General features: G+C 54.3%; 6 protein-coding genes across 6 annotated transcripts; 3 read left to right on the top strand and 3 right to left on the bottom strand.

Moving 5' to 3' along the window:
- Positions 1-2,302: 2,302 nt before the first annotated feature.
- J4E87_004659 (uncharacterized protein) lies at positions 2,303-4,873 on the top strand (the record flags this gene model as incomplete). The annotated part of the gene is made up of 1 exon (XM_049376278.1): positions 2,303-4,873. One exon carries the CDS (start codon positions 2,303-2,305, stop codon positions 4,871-4,873), a length of 2,571 nt encoding a protein of 856 aa, XP_049233789.1.
- Positions 4,874-5,049: 176 nt separating this feature from the next.
- On the bottom strand, positions 5,050-6,263 carry J4E87_004658 (uncharacterized protein; the record flags this gene model as incomplete). The annotated part of the gene is made up of 2 exons (XM_049376277.1): positions 5,050-5,789; positions 5,852-6,263. The coding sequence occupies 2 exons, from the start codon at positions 6,261-6,263 to the stop codon at positions 5,050-5,052; spliced, it is 1,152 nt and encodes a 383-aa protein (XP_049233788.1).
- Positions 6,264-7,809: 1,546 nt separating this feature from the next.
- On the bottom strand, positions 7,810-9,940 carry J4E87_004657 (uncharacterized protein; the record flags this gene model as incomplete). The annotated part of the gene is made up of 4 exons (XM_049376276.1): positions 7,810-8,250; positions 8,296-8,548; positions 8,595-9,596; positions 9,759-9,940. The coding sequence occupies 4 exons, from the start codon at positions 9,938-9,940 to the stop codon at positions 7,810-7,812; spliced, it is 1,878 nt and encodes a 625-aa protein (XP_049233787.1).
- A 1,275-nt stretch (positions 9,941-11,215) lies between these two features.
- Positions 11,216-14,862, bottom strand: J4E87_004656 (uncharacterized protein; the record flags this gene model as incomplete). Its single annotated transcript, XM_049376275.1, has 4 exons — positions 11,216-11,512; positions 11,562-14,314; positions 14,362-14,803; positions 14,854-14,862. The coding sequence occupies 4 exons, from the start codon at positions 14,860-14,862 to the stop codon at positions 11,216-11,218; spliced, it is 3,501 nt and encodes a 1,166-aa protein (XP_049233786.1).
- Positions 14,863-15,124: 262 nt separating this feature from the next.
- Positions 15,125-16,557, top strand: J4E87_004655 (uncharacterized protein; the record flags this gene model as incomplete). The annotated part of the gene is made up of 3 exons (XM_049376274.1): positions 15,125-15,274; positions 15,325-15,465; positions 15,514-16,557. The coding sequence occupies 3 exons, from the start codon at positions 15,125-15,127 to the stop codon at positions 16,555-16,557; spliced, it is 1,335 nt and encodes a 444-aa protein (XP_049233785.1).
- Positions 16,558-17,153: 596 nt separating this feature from the next.
- On the top strand, positions 17,154-18,720 carry J4E87_004654 (uncharacterized protein; the record flags this gene model as incomplete). Its single annotated transcript, XM_049376273.1, has 3 exons — positions 17,154-17,383; positions 17,583-17,976; positions 18,025-18,720. The coding sequence occupies 3 exons, from the start codon at positions 17,154-17,156 to the stop codon at positions 18,718-18,720; spliced, it is 1,320 nt and encodes a 439-aa protein (XP_049233784.1).
- Between the last annotated feature and the right edge of the window lie 2,468 nt (positions 18,721-21,188).

Below are 21,188 nucleotides of genomic sequence, written 5' to 3'. Positions count from 1 at the left end.
CAAGTAGTGAATAGACACGATCTCGGCTTATGTGTGCCTCCTTGAGCTTAAATCGGTTCATCAAATAGATAAGACTTCTACCCTTCCAGTCCATAGTAATAGATTGGCGGAGAAGTTCGAGTCGTGCAGGGTAGCTTCCCCCACTTGAAACTTCTGGGAAGAATGAAGCGTCCAGTTCGATGTCTGCGGCCAGGAGCGATATCTTCCGTGCAAGCCCGAGCTCTTGCGTAATCCATGCCCGATCCCAGTACTCAGCAACGCAAAGATGGTGAAAGCCCTGCCCAGATTCAGGATGTCCCAAAGTCGGTTTCTTCTTATCTTTTGCGCACTTTTCGCTCATAGTACGTGGTCGCATGTACTCCAAAAACTCGGCGATGTTGACGTCATCTCCCAGCCATGACACCACATTGTTCGCTCGGCTGAAAATCACACCCATTTGTTGTACCTGGTGATTTCGTTCGGAAGAGTCGTTCTGGTTGATGCAGAGGGCGTCGATCCAGATCCACGCACGTGATAGGTGCTTGATTCGTCTCGCCTGTGTGAGAAATCGATGTAGGTTGTGACGCACTTTGAAGGGTTTGCCGTCCATGAGAATGGTATAGCGTTCGTCATCACCGCCCCATACGTATGAGAGACAGGTGTATGAGTCTTCTGTAGTAGCGTGTTTGATCTTGCATTGAACGTGACCGCCGGCGGACTTTTTGCTTAGGAGTCGTATGAGTCTGATTGAGGAAGTCTGTCGGTCCAAAGGCCGGTATTGAAAGGAACGAGACATGCGTATGCCAATGCTCGAAACCCAATATTTCGGGTGGCTGCTGGTTTGTATGAAGTTCGGCGCGAAGAGAGAAGGTAGCGGAAACGTAGATCTGGTATCGTTGAGGATTGGCAGGATCGGGGCGGTGCCAGAGCACGGGTGACGACAAATATGAGCAGGTAGCTTATAGAGGCGGTGCGTGTGCAAGCCGAGCGGGGCAGTTTAAGGCAGAAGTGCTACAAGCCATCCTCGTTTCGAGCATACTGCTTACGCCGGAATTTCAAAAGACTGCCTCACAAGAAGACCCGCCTTTGATCCAGACTGGGACCCGGAACTGGGTCGCGTTGGTTCGCTACAAACCTCTGCAGTGTTGACGGAAATCAGAAGTACCCTGTATGCTTCGTGATTCTTATCATCTAGCTTGACAGTGGTATAGATAGTATGCTAAGCGGGCTTTCAAAATGTCTGTAGACCTACTAATCTTACGGCGCAATGTACTATCGAATGGCCTGCACTATGGGGCGAAAACATTCATATCCGAGGCGAGCAGTTGAAATTATTCCGTTGGTTGCAAAGATAGCGAAAGACTGCGATGGCCTTGTTCATGGCTCTTGCAGAAATTGTGGTCGCAATGAACGAAGGCAGGCTGCCACCTGCGAGCCGGAGGTCCACATTACCAGGGCCGTGCGTTGACACATTCGCCACCGGAAGACCTCGGGACAGACAACCCTCCATGACCTAGACGACCGCACTTCTCACAACGACACTTTATACGCTTCGTTTCACACGAAATACAAGCCTGGTATCAGCGCTGCAACCGCAGGTTTTGGCCAACGTATGCCGGATTGCAGGCAGATGGCTAACCCGGACGATCCCCACTCAATGACTTCAAGCTAATGGAGTGCAGCCAAAAGGTCGCATACGTGACTGTGGACGATCTCGTCACGACTTAAGAGCAGTTGCTTTAGAAGACATTGCTCGCATTGCAGCTGTCTCTGACAGACATGACAAAGCTTCCATTCCCGTCAGTCTTTAGCAGTCGTCGAACAAAACTATGTTCTCCTTATGTCGTCCAATATCTTCGCATTGCCTAAAGCCATCACACTCCTCCGAGGTGTTTGTGTTATCACTTTCTGCAGCAGGCATCGAAAGCATAGGGAAGTTGCTGCTTGGAGCTTTGGACTGATCGAGTTTGCTTTGTTTGGTCCTCTTGCCATGGATGGAGCAAGGATGTCGAAAGAGCACAGTGGCACTAGATGCTCATCACATCTATTTGTCGATGTGTTGGTCTAGTCCTGCTTGCAGGTATGCAGCGCGGCTCCGTACCCGTGTCTTGTACAATGCCCCCTTGGCTACGTTTGATCACCGTTGCCCACGCAACAGCAGTTCCTCTGTTCTGAAGCCCTCCTTCATTGCGAGCGCGCACGGACGACTTCGGTTTAGTATATCAGTCTAGCTATGCCCCACCTCCAGGTACTTGGCTACATCCAACTTGCGACGCGACCAGTACACGTTGCCATATCCCTCACCCAATCTCCTTTGCCAATCATGGCGCTTACGCCCTTGCTATTCGATGCGTATCAGAAGTACAAGAGAGGAACCGAAGATCTCGTTCAATGGCTAGCTGAGACAGCCCGCGCCACTGGTACCGTCAACGACGTGTTCAGTGATAGTCAACAACATGGGAAACCGCCTACGGGAGGTAGATCGAAGGGAAACGCCCGGAAAGACGCAAAGAACGCCCCAGCTACGTACCGGATCACGGCTAAATCGTTCGTCACTCTTGCGACAGCTATCGCCAACGATGCGCGTGCATCTGTTCCAACCTCGGTCTTCGGAACCTTGCAGGCTGTCATTCGAGGTCGCAAAGATTGTGCAGTCTGGTACGCAAGCACTTCTGACTGTGCAGACAACGCCGTCAAGGAGAACAACGCGAACCACCAATACTTCATCAAGACTTTGGAAGACGTCCTCGAAATCCTCAAGGCCGCCAAAAGGCCACCAGTCGAACGTCGGCAGCCCAAGACCACAAAGGCAGAAGCTATACGCACGAGTAACAAGTACGAGCTGCTGGAGAACGAGGCTCTCCCCGAGTCCGACCATATGCCCGAGATTATCGAGGTCCACGCCACACCCGCCAAGTCGAAGGTGACCTACAAGCTCGAAGAGACTGAAACTGACGTTACCTTCGCCATCTACTGCTTTCTCATGGACGTTACAGATCTCAGGATTGCAGTCAGACGCACTTGGCGTGAGTTCGCGAACGGCGACATTGGTCTCCAGGCCACCGCGCTAACCATGAACGTCGCTCTGGCAATGATAGAGAAGTTGAGCAACGATTTTGAGGAAGCCAACCCTCGATTCAAGGACTCGAAAGGTCACAGTATGCACGGCGAACTCATCGGCTTCTTACAGCGCAGCCGCTCCAAGGTTGAACCAGGTTCGCCATTCGTCAATGCAACCAATGATTGTGGGGAGCCTTTCGCTTACAAACAAGAAAAGCAATCATTGAGCTTCAACACTGTCATATGCAAGCATGTCACAGAGTTGCTCCTCTTCACATTCAGTGACATAACGAAGAACGAAGAATTTCGATACTCCAACGATGAAAAGAGATTCCTCAAGTGTGTTTCACAGTTTGCAGCATCACCTTCGATAGAACCCCGTTTCATGGAAGAATACATGGTCCGAAAGGCTGCATTCGCCATGCTTCGCGAGGGCCGCCTGCAAAGCTGGATTTTTTTCTCGCTGCAAATATTCTGGGATATGCAAAGAGAGCTGGAGCGTCATTTATCTGTCGGTGAGGAGCTTCTCTACAAGATCGGACAGCAGATCATCACAGGATACCAAGCTTACCTCGACGTCAAGGGGTTTGAGGGGTTGGACGACGCCTATACACTCTCTCGTGAAAGCGTTATCGATCGCAAAGAGTTTGTCGAAGCCGTCATTGTCAATAAGAAGGCCCAGATGGGGTTCGATATTGATGAAGAACAATTACCGCTAAAATTCCGGAAGATACCTGGGTTCTCACTGTTGAGGTGCGATCCCGCGTTCTGCGGCGTACTCCTGGCCACCATGTGCAAAGAGTATCACGAAGTAGCCATCGAATGTACCTCAAACGATGGTCAGATCATTGTTATGGCTCATCTGTACAACGCCGCTCAATGTGCCGGACATTTACCTGAAAACTTGCGATGGGCAGATATGGAACATTTGATCGAGCAACAAGGTAGCGACTGGATCTTTATGGGCAAGAAACCACAACAAGACCCTGAATTCGGAAAACGCGTCCTGCTGATCATGGGAAATGTGGCCCACGATTTCACCAAAGGTTACAGACCACGCACCGTAGGCAGCAGCTCAACCTATGTTTCCCGCGTCAGTGGAATACGTCGCCTCAGTTATCATTCCCAGTATCTCGAGTCGTCCGTTGATAGAACGCCACGCGACAAGACGCACCAGAAAGTCAGGACCTTGGAGAAATGGCGTCAACAAAGACAGAAGGGGCCTGTACATGATGACGAACCAAGGAAAGACACGCTCGTCAAATTAGAACTTTTGGTTGGAGACGCTCAGAAAAAGTCCCACAATCCGCACAAGCCGCTGTCTTCCCTGGAGAAGCTACGTATCTTCAAGGAGGTTGTTAGCAAAGATGAGACGGCTCTCACATTCGACGTGTTGCAGCTGCATATGCGATGCACCCAGGTACTGCTGCAGATCTATAAGTACGCTCGGAAGGTCGCACCGGTCGACTATCCAGCATTCATTTTCCAAGGAGATTCATGGTTGACCATCGCTATCCCCTGTATGCTGTACAACTGGAAGAAGAATCAACCACACCACCCGTGTATCTTTCCGGTGGTAGGTATAATGCTCCGCAAGATGATTGAGAAAGAGGGAGATTCGGCTCTCAAGGGTGCTGCAGCGTTGCAGAAGAGTATGAAGGTCAAGTTTCCAGGATACCGGAGGGTGGATGAACCTAGCTTCGAAACCCCGTTGGAAGACTTGATTCCTGTTCAGCTGCGTACTGAGTTTCCATACTCGATGTATTGGCAAGTGGTGCAGGAACGATCGGGCAACTCTCGATATGGCTCTAGATACGAGTCGGAGGTGGATTAGGTTGCATCTTGGAAGACATCATCGACACTTCTAGCTTCGCGCGACGGGTAACTACTCGGCTCAGCATTTAGGCTTCCAATACAGATATGCAAACACTGAACGATACGCAAAAGTCTATACGTGAAAACATGGTCTTTGTCCCGAGGATTGATGAATTAAGTAACTATAGCTAACATCTAAATCCAGAGCATCGCAGTCGTGGCCCCTAGCAACATCAAGAGCCCTCCACTCAGACTCTTTCCAACCACAGCACCAGACTCACCCGTCTGCTCGGCGACAGCCGCACTGCCCGTCTGACTCCCCGTCGGCGTCACACTAGCCATACTCGCACTCCCCGTAACATTCCCCGTCTCCATCGCATGCTCACCACCCACACCCCCATCCACATTAACATTAACCGTCGCACTCGCACTCGCGCTCGGACTAGCCTCCGTCTTCAACCCCGAACTCGTAGCCGAACTACTCTTACTCTCCTCCCCATCATCACTCCCACTCTTCTTCACTTTACCATCCCCGCCATCAACAACAATACTCTCAAACGACCCACTCAAATCGCCATACTGATAGCTGGAACCGGGATTCTGGTTCCTCACCTCCACCTTCTCCACCACCATCGTAAAAGGCGCAGCGCTGTAATCCGTTTCGCCGCCGGCCCACTCGATGGTTCCCTCGGCGTTGTTGGGGTCGCCGCCGGCCCAGATGCCGATGCGGACGTTCATGGGGGTTTGCGGGTAGTTTGAGCCGCCGTTGGCGTCGGAGTAGGAGAGTGTGCGTTTTGGGGTGCCGTCGACGAGCCAGGTTGTGGAGGTGGAGGTCCAGGCGATGGTGTAGTTGTGCGAGGTGGATTGGGTGTCTGGGATTGGGGCGTCGACTTCGCGGTCGTGGGTTGTGGTGTTGCCTTTGCCGAAGTAGTTTGCTGCGGGTGTGTTAGTGGGGGGTTCTCATGTGTAGGGATGTAGGGATGGGGGATAGACGTACTCTGGACATTCCCGGGTTGTCCACCCAGCCACTCCCAATCTACCTCATCCAGATCGTCACTCTCCAGAATGGCACTGCTCACTACGCCCTTGCCGGGCGCAGCCTTCATGACGAAGCTCACGCTGCCGAAGAAGATGTACCAGTTCGATTGGATAGTGGGTGCATCGCCGGCTTTGTTGATGGTGAACTCTGCACCTTTCGATGTGTACTTCACATCGCCGGCAGTGACCTTCCAGTTCTCATCGTCGGCACCGGTGGTGAAGTCGTGGGTGTAAACTGACTCGGAGAGTGCGGTGTCTGCTGGACAGGATTTCTTGGTTGGGTCGCAGTCTGTGGATGTTTGGGCGAGGGTCTGGGTGGCTGAGAAGAGGACGAGGGAGAGAGGGAGTAAGGAGACGTTGGGGAGATGCATTATGGAAGATGTAGAATTAAATCGCTCTCCTGTTGTTGATGTGAACGAATGACTTGGAATAAAGATGAAGAAGGGACAGAGACAGTGACCTCAGCAAAGAGCGAAAACAAGTCTTGAAGCGCAAAGATAAGCACCAGAACAACCCGCGTACCCACCTACTTTAATCACAATCTACAAAGCTTGCCATGCTCAACCCTCCGCGTGGCACGCACCTCCCTCATCGCCGCAATCAAGGGGGAGAACCGCACCACACCAACTCTCCACAGCCCCCGTCACTGTGGGTCCATTTCAATTACCATCGTCAGCTCCCAGATCACTCCCTGTACCCAAAGATACGGGTGCCAGGACCAAGCATCCACCATTGATAGCGAGGACAGCAGCAGCGGGAACGAGAGGGTCAGGAGGGGGTCGCGAATTACAGGTACCAACTCTCGGCCCGTGGTTAAAGCCGCGTGGGTTAATGACGACGCTCGACCCACTTGGCGATCCCGAAACTCAATATATGCGAGCTGGAAGTGTGGCTGGTGTGTCTTGCTAAGTATAGCTACGCGAACACGATAGTAAGCATCTAGCTTTCCAACTCAATTTCGATTTATCAGTCGCTTCATTGGATATAGAAGCTTTTGGACATTGCTTGTGCCCAGGTACCGACGGCAATGCGTGAGTTGTGAGTGGTGGCGTGTTGCACATCCTCCATGTTTCCTCGTACATACGGGTCGTGTGTGTGGGTCTTCGCTTTACCGAGGTGGGTTTGTGCGAAAGGTACGATCTTTTGTACATAAGAAGTGCGTGGAATGTACGGTGTTGCATTGATTGTTGTGGTGACACGATGATGTCGCATACGCTCGTCCGGCCGAGACAACGAGTTGCCACTCCTACGACCAGCGCGGGAGGAATGTTGGCAGTAGATACGGTCGTACAGGCATGACAGGCGGGAGCTCCTCTTGCACTCTTTCTTTCACAACCACTACGCTCGGATCAACTCACTCATCAGCATCGCACCGCACCGCATCTCGCCTTTCCTTTCCTATCCATAGAACGGCGTCGGCGAGACACGAAAGGGCCGGACGCAGACAAAAGCGAAGAGCCGAACACGAGATAGAAACAGTCGCAGTCGAGTCCAGGCCGGTCGACTCCACGTCTTGATCTGACATGACAATGTTCGAGAATAGTCCTTATGTTTATACATATTCGAAGTGATGCAACAGCATATCTCAGACAAATTTAATCCACATCACAAGTTCGCACGACCGCGTCTACAGCACCCATCCTCAGGCAGAAGCGCACATCTACGTCTCTCAAAAGCCAGATTGCGAACATTGCACTTAAAAGCGCACTATACAATTGAGTCATAATCGTAATGCTTCTATCGCGGTATCCCATTTCCAACAACAACACATCACCCGCCAACCGTAACGAGCGCAGAGTACTGTTCCATTGCTCAGCAAAAACAGGCTAACCAGTGCAGTTTCCATTCCTTTCCGTTCCACCATTCCACGCACACCATCTATAGATACGCAGCACTCAGCACCTTCCTCACCGCGTTCTACCGCGTCTTCTTGATTTCCGTCGCCCACCCCTCGATGCCCTCGCCCTTGCTACCAACGGGGATATTCAAATCCACACCCTCCATGCCTTTTGTGTCTTTCAAGAATTCGTGTCCTGCCATTCCGCCCGCGTTTGCGCGGTCGACGGGTAGTAGTTCCAACATGGGTAACAGGAAATCGGCAATCTTCTTACTCTCCTCTGAGCTGAAATGATATTTCTCGTGGAGGACGTCGGGAAGGGCCCAGTGTCGTAATCGGTGAATGTTACGCAGCTCGCCTTTGCGGTTGAATATCTCCTGTGACCATTTTCCCGACATGCAGAGGCCCTTCGGGAAGGTGCCTAGTAGCTCGATGATTTGTGCGATGTGGTCGTCGTCTTTGCCGTACTTTGTGCCGGATTGTGGGTCGAAGAGGTAGTCGCCGGTGATCAATTCGAATGTCTGGTATTGTTAGTTCACGCCTTCCAGGTTTGTTAGGTTTCATACCATTGCGGCCATACTCCAGACATCGGTACTGGCACCCCATTTGCTACCCAGGATAACTTCTGGTGACCTATATTGCCTGGTCTGGATGTCGTTGGTAAAGTGATGTCCAACCCAGCAGGCGTTTCCAAGATCTGCAATCTTGACTGATATGGTTTCGAAGGCGTTTTCGACTTGCTGCTCGAGCTCGGTCTTGCCGGAAGAGCTGCTGGGTTTATCGAGGCTGATACCCGATACCTCCTTAGTAAGGAGATCACTAGCAAGATTAGTATACACTTGAATATGGACATGAGACAACTTACGCGGACTTTTCTCGTTGCTTTTGCGCGTCGTCGTCGCTCGACTTTATTCCGAGCCGTTCTGCCATTGACAGGCTGGGGCCGGCAGATGGAGTTGCTAGAGCACCACTCATTACGACACCGTCTGACGAAGAAGGAGGACTCGGGATAGTCGTGGGGGAGTCTTTACCTGTACCCTCGCTCATAACCTTGTTGAGACTTTGTGTGTTGCCGGGGAAGCTGGAGAGCTCGGCGTGGTTGAAGCTCGCGTTGAGCGGGCTGGGGAGCGGCTGGCTGCCTGTGATGAGGGTCCTCCGTCTCCGCCTGCCGTTTCTAACGCTGTCTTCGCTGTCCTTCTTCTTCGGCTCGTCTTTTACGTATGTTTTTACGATTTGCTCGACGTCGCCGATTTCGATGAGAACATTCTCAGGCTTCAGGTCGGTGTGGATGATGCCGCATTCGCGATGGAGGTAGTCGAGGCCCAGCAGGACCTGCTTTGTGATCTGCTTGACCAGCGGCATTGGTATACCGCGGTGGTTCCACCTCTTGATCAGGCCCAGTAAATTCTCTCCTAGCACCTCAAACACCATGCAGACGTGGACGCCGTTCGGCCCCTTGTGGTTGAAGGAATCGAGGAGGCTGACGACATGTTTCCGGCCGGGGTGGTTCTCGTTCGCGTCGACCACCTTCTTGAGGAGCTTAATCTCGTCGAGGGCGGTCTCTGTGTAGTGCGCGGCGGAGCGCACGACCTTGAGGGCGACGTGCTTGCCGCTGGTGTTATCCCTCGACAGCCAGACGGTCGAGAAATGGCCCCACCCGAGCTTGCGCACAATCGTGTACTTGCCGTCCTTGTACTCCTCGCCGACCTGCACCGGGTGGTAGCCGCCCTTGCAGTAGTCCTCCGAGTCCTCCTCGTCGGCTGTGTTCTCGGCCTCATCGACCGACGACGACGACGAGTCGGGCGAGTGGCTTAATTGGTTTCCGTACATCTTGTGCTGGGCGAGCGGCGAGTTGGCGTTCTGCACACTGCGGGGTTGAGGTCAGTATAAGGTTGCGGCAGTCAGGGCATGTCGGGCGCATTAAAATAAGTGAAAGAGGGGGGCGCAGGCTGGGCGGGCGGGAGGGGTGAGGCTGCAAGCGGTGGTGGAGGGTAGTGGTTGCGGGTGGTGGTGGTGGTGGTGAACGTACTTGTACTGAAAGGAGCCCGTCGAGCCAGCGGGCGAGGCGTTCTGGTTGCCCTGGTTCTCCGTGGTGATGATGGGCTTGAGGTCCTGGCCCTTCCGTCGCTTCTTGCCGCCGTTGCTGTTGGCAGCCTGCGCGACCTGCTTGGCCTTGTTGATGGCAGCCTTCTTCATGTCGGTGCCATTCATGGTGGCTTTCCCCGCCACGCGCTGGGCTGTGGGCGGGACTGAGGCTCGAGGGCTGCTGGGATGTGCGTGTGCGGTTAGGCGCTCCGGACGCGTTGGGCAGCGCTCATGGGCAGACGCAGTCTATGTATGGGCTTCAGGTGTATAGCGAGGGCAGTGTGGCTCTTCTGTCGCACTGCCTCGCGATTTCTTCAATTGCTGGACACGGGCTTAGCGCTCCCCTCGCCAGCCTATCGATGTCGGGGCTCTGATTGGTGCTCTGGTGGGGGTTTGCACGGGTGCGCGATGCTGCGACAACCACGGGAGATGACTCGCTGGGAGAGATGCGTGATTAATCAAGTCCGACTCGCTTCTCGGAGAATTCGATGCGACTTGGGATGATGATAGAAATGGTGACGGATGGCTGGAGCGCGTCAAAGCCGGAGGAAGCGGTAAGGAAGCAGGCCAGACGAATTATGACATCAGTCGACGCCTACAAATAGTCGCCTGCTACCACATTAGTTCGTCCACGCAACCTTGGAAGCCAGTTTTGCCCAAAGCCTTGCGTCTTGTTAATTAGCGCACCGAGCACCTTGCCTAGACATACCGGGCCGGTAGCAAGTTAGCAATGTGGTAGGCTTGAGCCAGCAATGCTTGTTGTTGCGACCCGATCTGCAGCACACGTGGGATGTCAACATCACGCATACCGACCAGCGACAGCACTTGCAAGGTCCCTGCGCTGCATCATCTGTACCTTCCGATGAAGAAGATCATACCCGATGTTTCTCTCTAGCTATGCATCACAGTAAATGCCTCCACCGCCCCTCCTCCTCCCCTCCGCCCCCCCCACCCACCCAATGTCAACATCAGCATACCGACTGCACCTGAGGACCCTGGACCACATCATGCCACATCTGAACCTTCCAATTCATCATTAATACCGCATCTGAGGATCTTGAGGTAGCGTCATGCATCATGTGTGCCTTCCTATCTAGCTCTCGCTACCAATGTCTGCAATGGAAACGCCTATTCAAGAAAGAGCTATGCGCTGAGCCCAACCTCTGCGGCAGGAAAGCGCAGCTCACTAACACTATGTAATACATGAGTCTTGAAACCTGACCTTCAAAGAAGAAACCGCTATGCAAAACTATAAATGACCCGTATCCTACATTCGCGCGCCATCCATTAGCAGCCCTGTAACACCTGACCTGCGCGTCACGCTCAAAGCATGCATCTCGTATATCCCTCACTGCGGAGAGCCGCATCCCACCACCACCTCCACCACCATCAGCACTACTTTCACTTCGCGCTCACAGCAGCCATCCACTTCTGCTCATCCTGCTTGTCGAAATGCAACAGCATACCCAGCACAGGAATAAGTTGTTGCTGATACTTCTTGTCTCTTTGCTCCAAAAACTGCAGGAGCACGTTCTTGAGGTACACGTAGTCGATTGCTTCTTGGATCGCTCCACCGCCCCTGGCACGTGGTGAAGCTAGTTGCGACCGCGAGGACTCGACTGAGGAGCGTGAGGATTGCGGGACGGGGGTGGAGCTGGAGCCGCGGGCTTTGAGTGTGCGGAGTTCGTCGGACATTGTCTGTGGGTTGGTCAGTAGATTGTATGCTGGGTATTGTGGAAGTACGTACCTTGCTGGACTTTTGGAGCTTCTCCAGGCGGCTCTGTGTCTCGTCGAATGCTCGTCGCAGATCGCTCTTTTCTTTTTCTAGCTCGTGGGCTTGTTTCTCGCTTTCGTCCAGTGCGTCTCGGAGTTGGCTCATCGCAAGCTTGACTTCGGAAACCTCTTCACTGGCTTGTGCGGCCCGTTTCTCGAGATCCTCTGTCTGCTTGCGGAGCGCTCCTTCGGAAGCGACCAGATCTTCTTTGTCTTCCACAGCGCGTGCTTGTGCGCGTTCGGCGTCGCGGACCTTTTGTTTCAGTTCTTCGAGCTCACGAGCGCGTCGGCGGCTGAATGTGCTAGCTTGCTCTTCTGCACGTTCGCGTTCCTCGACGGCAAGGTCGAGGCGCTCTTGCATCTCACGTACCCGCGTATCAGCCCGTCCTTGCGCATCGTTTAACAGCCGCCTCATTGTCTCAGCCTCGCGTCCACGTTCGCTGAGTAAGCGATGCGCATCGGCAAGCTCTTCTTCCAGGCTTTCACTTCGGGCGCGAACCTCTTTCATCTGGGTGCTCATCTCTTGGACCTGGTCCTGCATGCTGCTTACAAAGTCCTGTGCACTTGCAGACTGCGCCGACTTCATCTGGATCTCTTCACGTAGGCTGCCGACCTCCCGCATAAGCTTCGCGACCTCCTCTTCCATATCGTGAACCTTCTGGCGTGACGCCTTGAGCTCATCTTGTGCCTTTTTGGCATCTTTCGTCAACTTGTCCCGCGTTTCGATGACATCCTTCCGCTCCGTCTCCGAGTTTTGGAGATCTCGCTGGATCTTCTTGTTGGTCTCTTCCAGCGCAAGCCGTTGACTGGTTTCCTGTTTGATCTTGTCGTTGAGCGTCTTGATATCGCTCTCCTTGCTCGACAACTGAGACTTGTATTCAGTAATCTCCGATCTGAGGTCTTTCTCGCGGTTCTCCAGTCGGCGGACTTCTGTAGTCTTAGTCGAAAGCTCGTCCTTGGTGCTACGCAGCTCCGCTACCTCCTTGCGCAATGATGTCAGCTCCGGTTGCGCTTTCTGCAGCACCTCTCGCATTTCGGTGAGATCTTTGAAGCGGGATGCCGCGAGCTTTTCTGCAACCGAAAGATCCGTCTGCAATGTCTCCGCCTTTGTCTTGAGCTCCCTGAACTCGGCGGTCAGCGCCTCTCTTTCTTGTTGCGACGACTCGTTCGATGCTTTGCTGGTCTTCAACTCAGCGATCTCGGCCTCAAGTTTGCTGAGGTTCTCTTGCAGCGCCGCCTTCTCGGCCTGAAGTTCCTTGACCTTATCCTTGGCCTCAGTGTGTTCAAGGCCATAGTCAAGAAGGTCTTGACGTAGGGTATCAATCTCTTCTTGCATGTCTTCTTGGTCCTTTGCCCTCTTGCTGAGACGGTCGATCGTCGACGCCTTCTCCGCAACCTCGGTCTGCAATGTTTCGATAGCTGCGACCTTCTCTTCAAGGTCAGATTTGAGCTGCGCGACATCCTTCAACGCGTCTTCAAGTTGGGACGGTGAGAATTCGGCATCGCGGGGGCTGAGAAGGCCTTCGGTATCTCCAGCTTCACTGGGTGTTGCTTCAGGTGTCAACGTTCCACTGGCCTCAGGTCCCTTTCCTCCCTTCTTGTTCTTCTTGTTCTCTTTGGCGCGTGCTCTCTTCTTGGCTGCTGCGCTCTGGGGAGCTTGTGCTGGGGTCGCTTGCGGCTGCTGGACTGGTTCGGATTTGGTCGACTTCTTCTCATCGTTCGCTTTTTGCAGGTCCTTCTTCGCTTGCTCAAGCTCGACCAAAGCGCTGTCGCGTTTTGCCTCTGTAGTCTTTAGTTGCTCGCGAACTTTGCCGAGCAATCCGTCCATAGTCTCGTTCCGCTTCTCGGCCTTGGCCTGTGTTTCGCGCAGTTGCGAGAGTTCACCCTGGAGTTCTTCGATTCGCTGCTTGAGCTCTTGCACTTGATCATCTTCTACAATCTTCTCTCCCTTGTCCGCATGTAGCTCTTCCAATTCCTTGGACGTTGCGTCGAGCTTCGTCTTGAGTTCGGCGATGGTCCTCTCATTCTGGTCATGAGTATCCTTGTGCTTGTGTAGCTCTTCCTCGGCGCTTTCAACCTTCGACTTGAGATCCACGATGGTGTTGTTGAGCTCCTTTTCGCGGTCGTCGGCGTCCCTCTGTAGCCGCTGATGGGTGTCCTTGAATGTGTTCAGATCGTTCGTCGTAGTTTCCAGATTCTGCATGAAAGACTGTGCCGATTCCTGAGCCGTAGAAAGCTCCTCCTTGAGCGACTTGTTCTCCTCCTCGAGCTTTCCGACCTTCTCCTCGCTTTCTTGTAATTGTGTCTGCAAGCGGGGCAGCTCGCTGTCGTACGAGAAGAAGTCTTCCGTGTCTTCCGTGCTCTCAGTTTGCTTGGACGCTTTGGAGGGTGACGATGGCGCGACGGACTCGGTCTGTGTTGTGGAATCGTCCGCTACAGCCTCGCTGGCAGCCGGCGCCTGGGACTTCAGCGTCTCGACCTCAGCCGTAGCCTCCTTCGCGCGCTTCTCGGCGTCCTCCAGCTTCTTGTTGAGCTCATCGCGCTCCTTGGATACCCGCTTTAGCTCCTCCATGAGCATGTCACTCTTGACGTTTAGTTGGCCTAGGTATTCGACGAATGCGCCCGTGTCGCTGATGGAAGTGAGAGGGGTGTATTCGCGTAGGGAGCTCTCGAAAGCCTCGATGGCGCCCACTCTGGCGTGTGCGATGCGGTACGACCGAAGGAGTTCTGTAGGGGGATTAGCCTGGCGCATACATAGGGAAGGCGTCACTCACCCGTATACTTGGGGTCCAGCTTGTCCAGCCTGCGCAATCGCAATTGAATCTCGCGCGGCAGCTCTGGCGGCTGTTCTGGCTTCACTTCCACTTCGGCAGTCGGCCCCTCTTCCTCCTCCTTCTTGCCATCGCCATTCTCCGCATTCACTTCGGCGGGTTGCGCCTTCTCCTTTGGTCGCGGTGTGCCGGCTCGACTCGGCGGGTCATCCTCTTCTCCTACGACAAATTCCGGGTCAAACTCTGAGGGGTCAGGGCCCTTCCCTGCCGGCGCGGCCTTGCTGCTGTCGCCATCTTTCGATCTCGCTGTGCGCTTCGAGGGCGAGAGGTTGCGTGAGTTGGATCTCCGTGTTGTGGAGCTGGATCGTGGAGTGCCCGATGGTGAGGTGGCTTTCTGGCGCGCTTGCTCTTCTGCTATTCTGGCGTCGATGGCCCCCCGAATGCGCTGTGTCTTGTTAGCATGCCTATGATGCAACGTGGATGGGAATCGGTTACCTGGAACATGATGCTGCTGAATTATGAAGGAGTATAGAAAAACATGCAAAGTAGACAAGTAATACACTTTCCTAATGGAATATCAAACACGGAACCATGGGGACAAACCACTATTCTGACACGTTCTGGGGTCCGTCGCGGCTGGGTGACATGGATCGGGGACGCTGGACAGGCGCTAAGATCAGCCTTCGGTAAACTAGTGCGGCGGGAATCCTCACTTTTTCTCTCGCTGCCCGTTCCCCCACCAGAACGACAACCATAATCCAGCACAATGGCAAACGTGGAGATTTCACTGCCGCTGCCGGTCCTGCCTGAGGGCTGGGCTGGCGAAAAGGACTTCAAGGCCATCGGCCAGCTGAGCGACGCCAACGACCGCAAGATCGAGCCTGTTGGCCCGCACTTCCTCGCCTACGCCCGCAGAGTATGTGCTTCGACAATGACTAGCATATGCAGTACTGACAAGTCCTACAGAAGCGCAACAAGCGCACTTTCTCCGAGGATGACCGCATCCAGGCGCAGGCCAACGTTAAGAGCGTCGAGGAGGAGGACCCCGACGATGTTGACGAGCCCGAGGACCCCGTCATGCTGCAGCGTGAAGCCAAGGACTGGAAGGTAGGGCGATTGCATAGGCTACTGTAGACTTCTACTAACATATCCTAGTCACAAGACCACTACGCTGTGCTCGGCATAACCCGCTACCGATGGAGGGCCACCGACGAACAGATCAAGCGCGCCCACCGCAGGAAGGTGCTCAAGCACCACCCCGATAAGAAGGCGGCCAAGGGCGGAACCGAGGACGATCAATTCTTCAAGTGCATCCAAAAGGCCCACGAGGTGCTCTCCGACCCCGTCAAGAGGAGGCAGTTCGACTCCGTCGACGAGGGCGCTGAGGTTGAGCCACCATCCAAGAAGGACACACAGAAGGGCAGCTTCTACAAGCTCTGGGGCAAGGTCTTCGAGGCCGAGGGACGCTTCTCAAACAAGCAGCCCGTACCCAAGCTGGGTAACGCCAACAGCACCAAGGAGGAGGTCGAGCACTTCTACAACTTCTGGTACAACTTCGACAGCTGGAGGACATTTGAGTACCTTGACGAGGACGTGCCCGATGACAACGAGAATCGTGACCAGAAGCGTCACGTCGAACGCAAGAACCAGAATGCGCGTCGCAAGAAGAAGACCGAGGACACCACTCGTCTGAGGCACATGGTTGACGATTGTCTGGCGCTTGATGAGCGTATCAAGAAGTTCCGCCAGGCTGAGAACGCACAGAAGAACAAGCGCCGTCTCGAAAAGGAGGCTGCCGAGAAGGCCGCAAAGGAGGAGGCCGAGAAGAAGAAGGCCGAGGAGGCTGCAGCTGCAGCTGAGAAGGAGGCTGCCGAAAAGGCCGCAAAGGCCGACAACAAGAAGGCCAAGGAGGCAGCGAAGAACGCGGCAAAGAAGAACAAGCGTGTTGTACGTGGTGCCGTTAAGGACGCCAACTACTTCCACGGTGCTGGCGATGCGCCCGCTTCCCAGGTCGATGCCGCTCTCAGCGACGTCGATACCATCATCGTAAAGCAGGACAATGAGGAGTTGGCTGCGTTGACCAGCAAGCTCAACGGTGTCAAGGATGCCGCTAAGATCAAGGAGATCTTCCAGGAGGAGGCCCAGCGTCTCATTGGTGCTGCAAAGCTCACACAGGGCGAGCTCAAGGCTCTGGTTTGAAAAGCGGCTCAGGCTGCATCCACTTCTTGATAGACGTTGTTTAGACTTGGACGTAACGGGAATAATGATATGCATGATTCCATTTGTGACAAGCCCTCTTATCTTTCATCTCAAACTCAAGTCGAAATCGCAGCCAGCATTACAGCAACCCCCAAGTTATTCACCCATCTGATGTCATGCCTTCACATGTGTCAAATGCATCCAGCGGGCGTTTCCGCGGCGGGCGGTATCAGGGTCTAAAGATGATGGCGTGGATGCGGATCGCGCGACACACCACCAAGAAGCCAAGCGCTGCCGTCACCCGGAACAGGCAGTGCATTAACGACACCCAAAGTTTGGCCTGAGCCGGCATTCCTCTCTCACGACCACTGCGACCACTTGTACAGCAATTCCCTCCGCCATCGTTAATCGCCCATTTACCCCGCGAGCACTATTTCCCCGCGCCAAGGACCCCTACACGACGCACAGCAGCACCGATCGCCTGCGCAAGCCCACGCAGCCAGCAGGTTTCTCGCGGTCGGACCTCACTGGCACTGCGCTCGCCTGATTGGATTTGGCCGACGACCTCGTGCCCGCAATCTCACTCCGACATCACTATGAGCGCGTCCCCCACGTCCAGAGACGGCCGGCATGCGTCTCCAGCGCCGCGAAAGTCCTCAGGGCCTTACAAGGTCAGCCCGCTGCAGCTCCCCACGGGCGGACACCTCGCGCAGGACGAGGTACGGCGGCCGTCGATACAGTTCCTGGCGCACAGAAATCAGTCGCTACCCAGAGGCCAACCCAGGCCCCGTGAACGACGCCGGTTGTCGTCACCGCCGCCTCCACCGTAAGTATTGATTCGCTCCTACCTCATGCACCCCGGGTATATCTACGCTTTGCGCTGCTTTGCGCCCGTCTTCCTCTTTCCATGTATTCATGGCGCACAAATGGCGAAGTATGCTTCCAGCGTGCCGGAGCTCAGATGGGCACTTAACTCCATATCTTGCGAATACTTTGTAAGGCCCTTGAACTGACACTTCACTCAGCGTCTTCCAACCCCGGGTCTCTTTCGACACCTTCGACAAGCCCGCAGACTTCATCGAGGAGAGCTCGTTCACACTTATCGCCAAGCACAAGGACTACGAATACACAAAGCGTTCACGGACGTTCCTCTGCGGTTTCGACGAGAACGAGTACTCGGTATACGCCCTACAATGGCTCATCAACGAGCTAGTCGACGACGGAGATGAAATAGTATGTCTCAGAGTCGTCGAGAAGGAGGATGCAATAGCAGGAGACCGCAGTGTGGAGACTGGGCGGTATCGCGTGGAGGCTGACAACACCATGGCCGACATACAAAGTCGAAATCACGACAACAAGGCGATCAACCTGATATTGGAGTTCTCCATCGGTAAGGTTAACAAAGTTATCGACGACATGGTTAGTCTTCCTCGGTTGCTTAGCTGTAATATGTCTAACAGCAGACAGATCAATCTCTACGAACCAGCAATCTTGGTAGTCGGGACACGAGGCAAGAGCTTGGGCGGATTCCAGGGACTGCTCCCTGGTAGCGTATCGAAATACTGTCTACAACATTCGCCAGTACCTGTCATTGTCGTACGCCCCACATCGAAACGCGACAAGGCGAAGAGCAAGCGCACCAACGACCCAGACCGCCAGGGTTACAGAGAGATTCTGGCCAAGAGCGAGAGCCTTCCTGAATTTAACAGCCCTCGTAATAGCTTCTTCGCAAATGAAGACGAGGCAGCAATAGTCGGGGGAGCGGCGACCGCACCGAAACCCGCCGTAGAGGCGCACCCTCTAGCACAGGTCGAACAAGCGCCAGACAGCAGTGATGACGAGCAAGACACGCGCACCACCACTGTGGTCAATGACCTGGTCAATGATGATCCACGAAGCCCGGGCCCGATGATGAAGAGCCCGCATCTACAGAACTTGAGCAGTCCAGAGCTTAGTAGCCAATCTGGTAGCGACGACGAAGATGGCGACGGCGGAGTCTCAACTTCGGGAACTTCGGCAGTAGAGAAAGCATCGATCGCGACGGGGCAGACAAGCGTTGGCGAAGGAGATGCAGGCGGTGGGAATGCGTCAATGTCGTACATGGACAGTCTCACAAGTGGAGCGAAGGAGTCGAAGGAATCGAATGAATCACAGGGCGCATAGTGGAAGCATCAATCAAGCTGGGTGTGCGAAGGGAGGTAGTGTGAGTCTCGAGGAGGATATGTCGTTTGGCCATACTAATCATGGACCGCGTCATGAAGGTTGGCGAAGGAGACATGGGCGGTGGAAACCGTCGGGGTCGTACATGAATAGACACGGGTGCAACTCGAACAGCCCCAAAGACACACCCGCAGATTTTGGCGCACAGGGATTGGGGGCGCATAGTTTTAGCATCAATACCCAAGATATCTCGTCTCTCACATCAGCCTTAAAGATAGCAGATTGTGGTGTTTCATGTGCTCCTGCAGACCCCCGGGGTGATCGACGCGATGACGTTTCGTGTGGCTTGACGCCGCGACATGCATGCGCGTTCCCGGCCCCAGTCCCTCATTGACTGATTGCCTCACTTGCGTAACCTTCCACATCCCCCAAGACCTCCATGTGTCAACGTATCCATACCGCGCCGCGTAATCAATGGGTATCCGCACCTCACCCATAACCAGGACAAACTGGCAATAGCCACCAGCCACACATTAGCTGCCGAATAACAAGACCGCCTATCCGATGATCCCGACTCTGCAAGACGACTGCGATGAGTGCATGCCGGACTATGCGCTGCACCGCAGCCCGGTGACGGTCGCTGTATCGGCGCTTCCTTTTATCGTCACCTTCCTCGTTGCTTCTGTGGCGGCGCAAAAGTTGTTTCCTGTCTTGTCAGGGAATGCGGATCGCAAAGCGCACCATGACTGCGCGCGACTGCCTGGGGCACCACAGCGCGAACGCCCCTCCATACTGAGCAGTCTACGCCCAAATGCGCGATCGCTCGCCAGCATCCTCTTCTCGACCAACTTCGCCCTTTCCGCCGTACTCGCCGAGCTGATACTCTGCGAAATCTCCAACACCGTCAATCGCGCCACACGAACGCTAGCGCTCAAGATCACCCTTCCTTCGCTGCTCTTCCTGCTTGTCGTCGCGACACCGGCGATTGAAATTCACTCGATCATATCGGGGACTGGGCTGAATATCGGTGGAGAGCAGAAGAGCCGGCGACGGGCAGCATGGGTGTTGGAGCTGTGTGGGCTGGCGACATGGCTGGCGGGATTTTGGTATCTTGGTCGAGGGCTGCTGGGCTCGTATTTGCATGAGGAGTCGTATGAACATGATCATACCTTCAGCGAAGGCTGTTTGGAGAGGATAGGTATTATTGGCATCAGCTTGATGGCTTCATTAGCTGGGTTTGCTGCTATATCCGCGCTTTGGCACACGTTTGGTGTTAAGTATCGTCCGGTAAGCTCATTGCCCCCCAGGGATATAAGTATTTGCCAGGTATACTAATTCTTCCTAGGTCACTGAATCAGACATCGGTCGAAAGCAAGCTGGCATACAAGCTACGAACGACATGCTCCTAACGAAGGAGAGCCGACTCCGAGCGGTCGAACGGAAACTTGCGGATAACCCTCAACAAGGCTTCATGGGCCGCGTAGTAGGATCGATTCGTGGAAATCCCGACATCCAAGAGCGGAACACTCTACAACTCGAGATACAAGGCCTCGAGACTATGCGCCATACACTCCAGAACTCCCTCACAGTTCTCCAAAACCGTCGGCAGAACCAAATGCGATCGCATACTGCCAACGGAAGGCTGTTCAACATCGTCTCTTACGTCTTCGCCGTATACTGCGCATACCGCATCATCGCCACCACAGTAACAACTCTCCGCCGCTTCTCATCGCCAAACGCCAGCTTCGCAAGCAGCGACCCCATTAACAATGTCCTCGCCCTACTAGCCAAGCACTGGGACCCCACCATCGACCGCGTAGCCTGGAGTCGTACCATCTCCTTCCTCCTCTCCGGCGTCATGCTCCTCCTCTCCTTCAACAGCGTCCTGCAAACCTTCTACCTCTTCGCCCGCGTCGTCCCCGGTCTCCTCCACCACGCACGCACAAACTTCGCGCTCATCATCTCGCAGATCGCCGCGACTTATGTTATCAGTTCTGCATTGCTTCTTCGGAGTAACCTGCCGCCTGAGATGAAGAGCAAGATTGGTGATGCGTTGGGTGCGCCGCTCGAACCGGGGTTCACGGAGAGGTGGTTTGAGGGATGGTTTTTGGCGGCGAGTGCGGCGACGGTGTTGGGGCTTTGGGCGGGGAAGAGGTTGAAGGGGGGTGAGTGGGATGATGATTGTGAGGGGGGTGAGGGGGATGTTGAGATGGGGAAGAGGAGTACGTAGATGGATGTAGGGTTATGGAATGTATGCATTGATCATCGTCGCCATGAATCTATCGTGAGTCTGTTTCCCTGCGTATGGTTCTTACACCATGTTGCGCCAATGTCGCACGTCGACGTTACGAATGACGGCATAAAGCGTTCTTGCAATCTGTCTTTTAGCAAAGCCCGCAGAGGCCGAGCTGCGAACAGCACTCGTTAATGGAGACTGGACACCTTTCGATCCCTACATCGTCTGTATAATG

Source organism: Alternaria ethzedia, assembly GCF_023757985.1.
Source record: "Alternaria ethzedia strain BMP 0044 chromosome Unknown scaffold_9, whole genome shotgun sequence".
In the NCBI taxonomy this organism is placed as follows: Eukaryota; Fungi; Ascomycota; class Dothideomycetes; order Pleosporales; family Pleosporaceae; genus Alternaria; species Alternaria ethzedia.
Note: the sequence above shows the minus strand (reverse complement) of the source record. Positions and strands in the feature narration are given on the sequence as shown.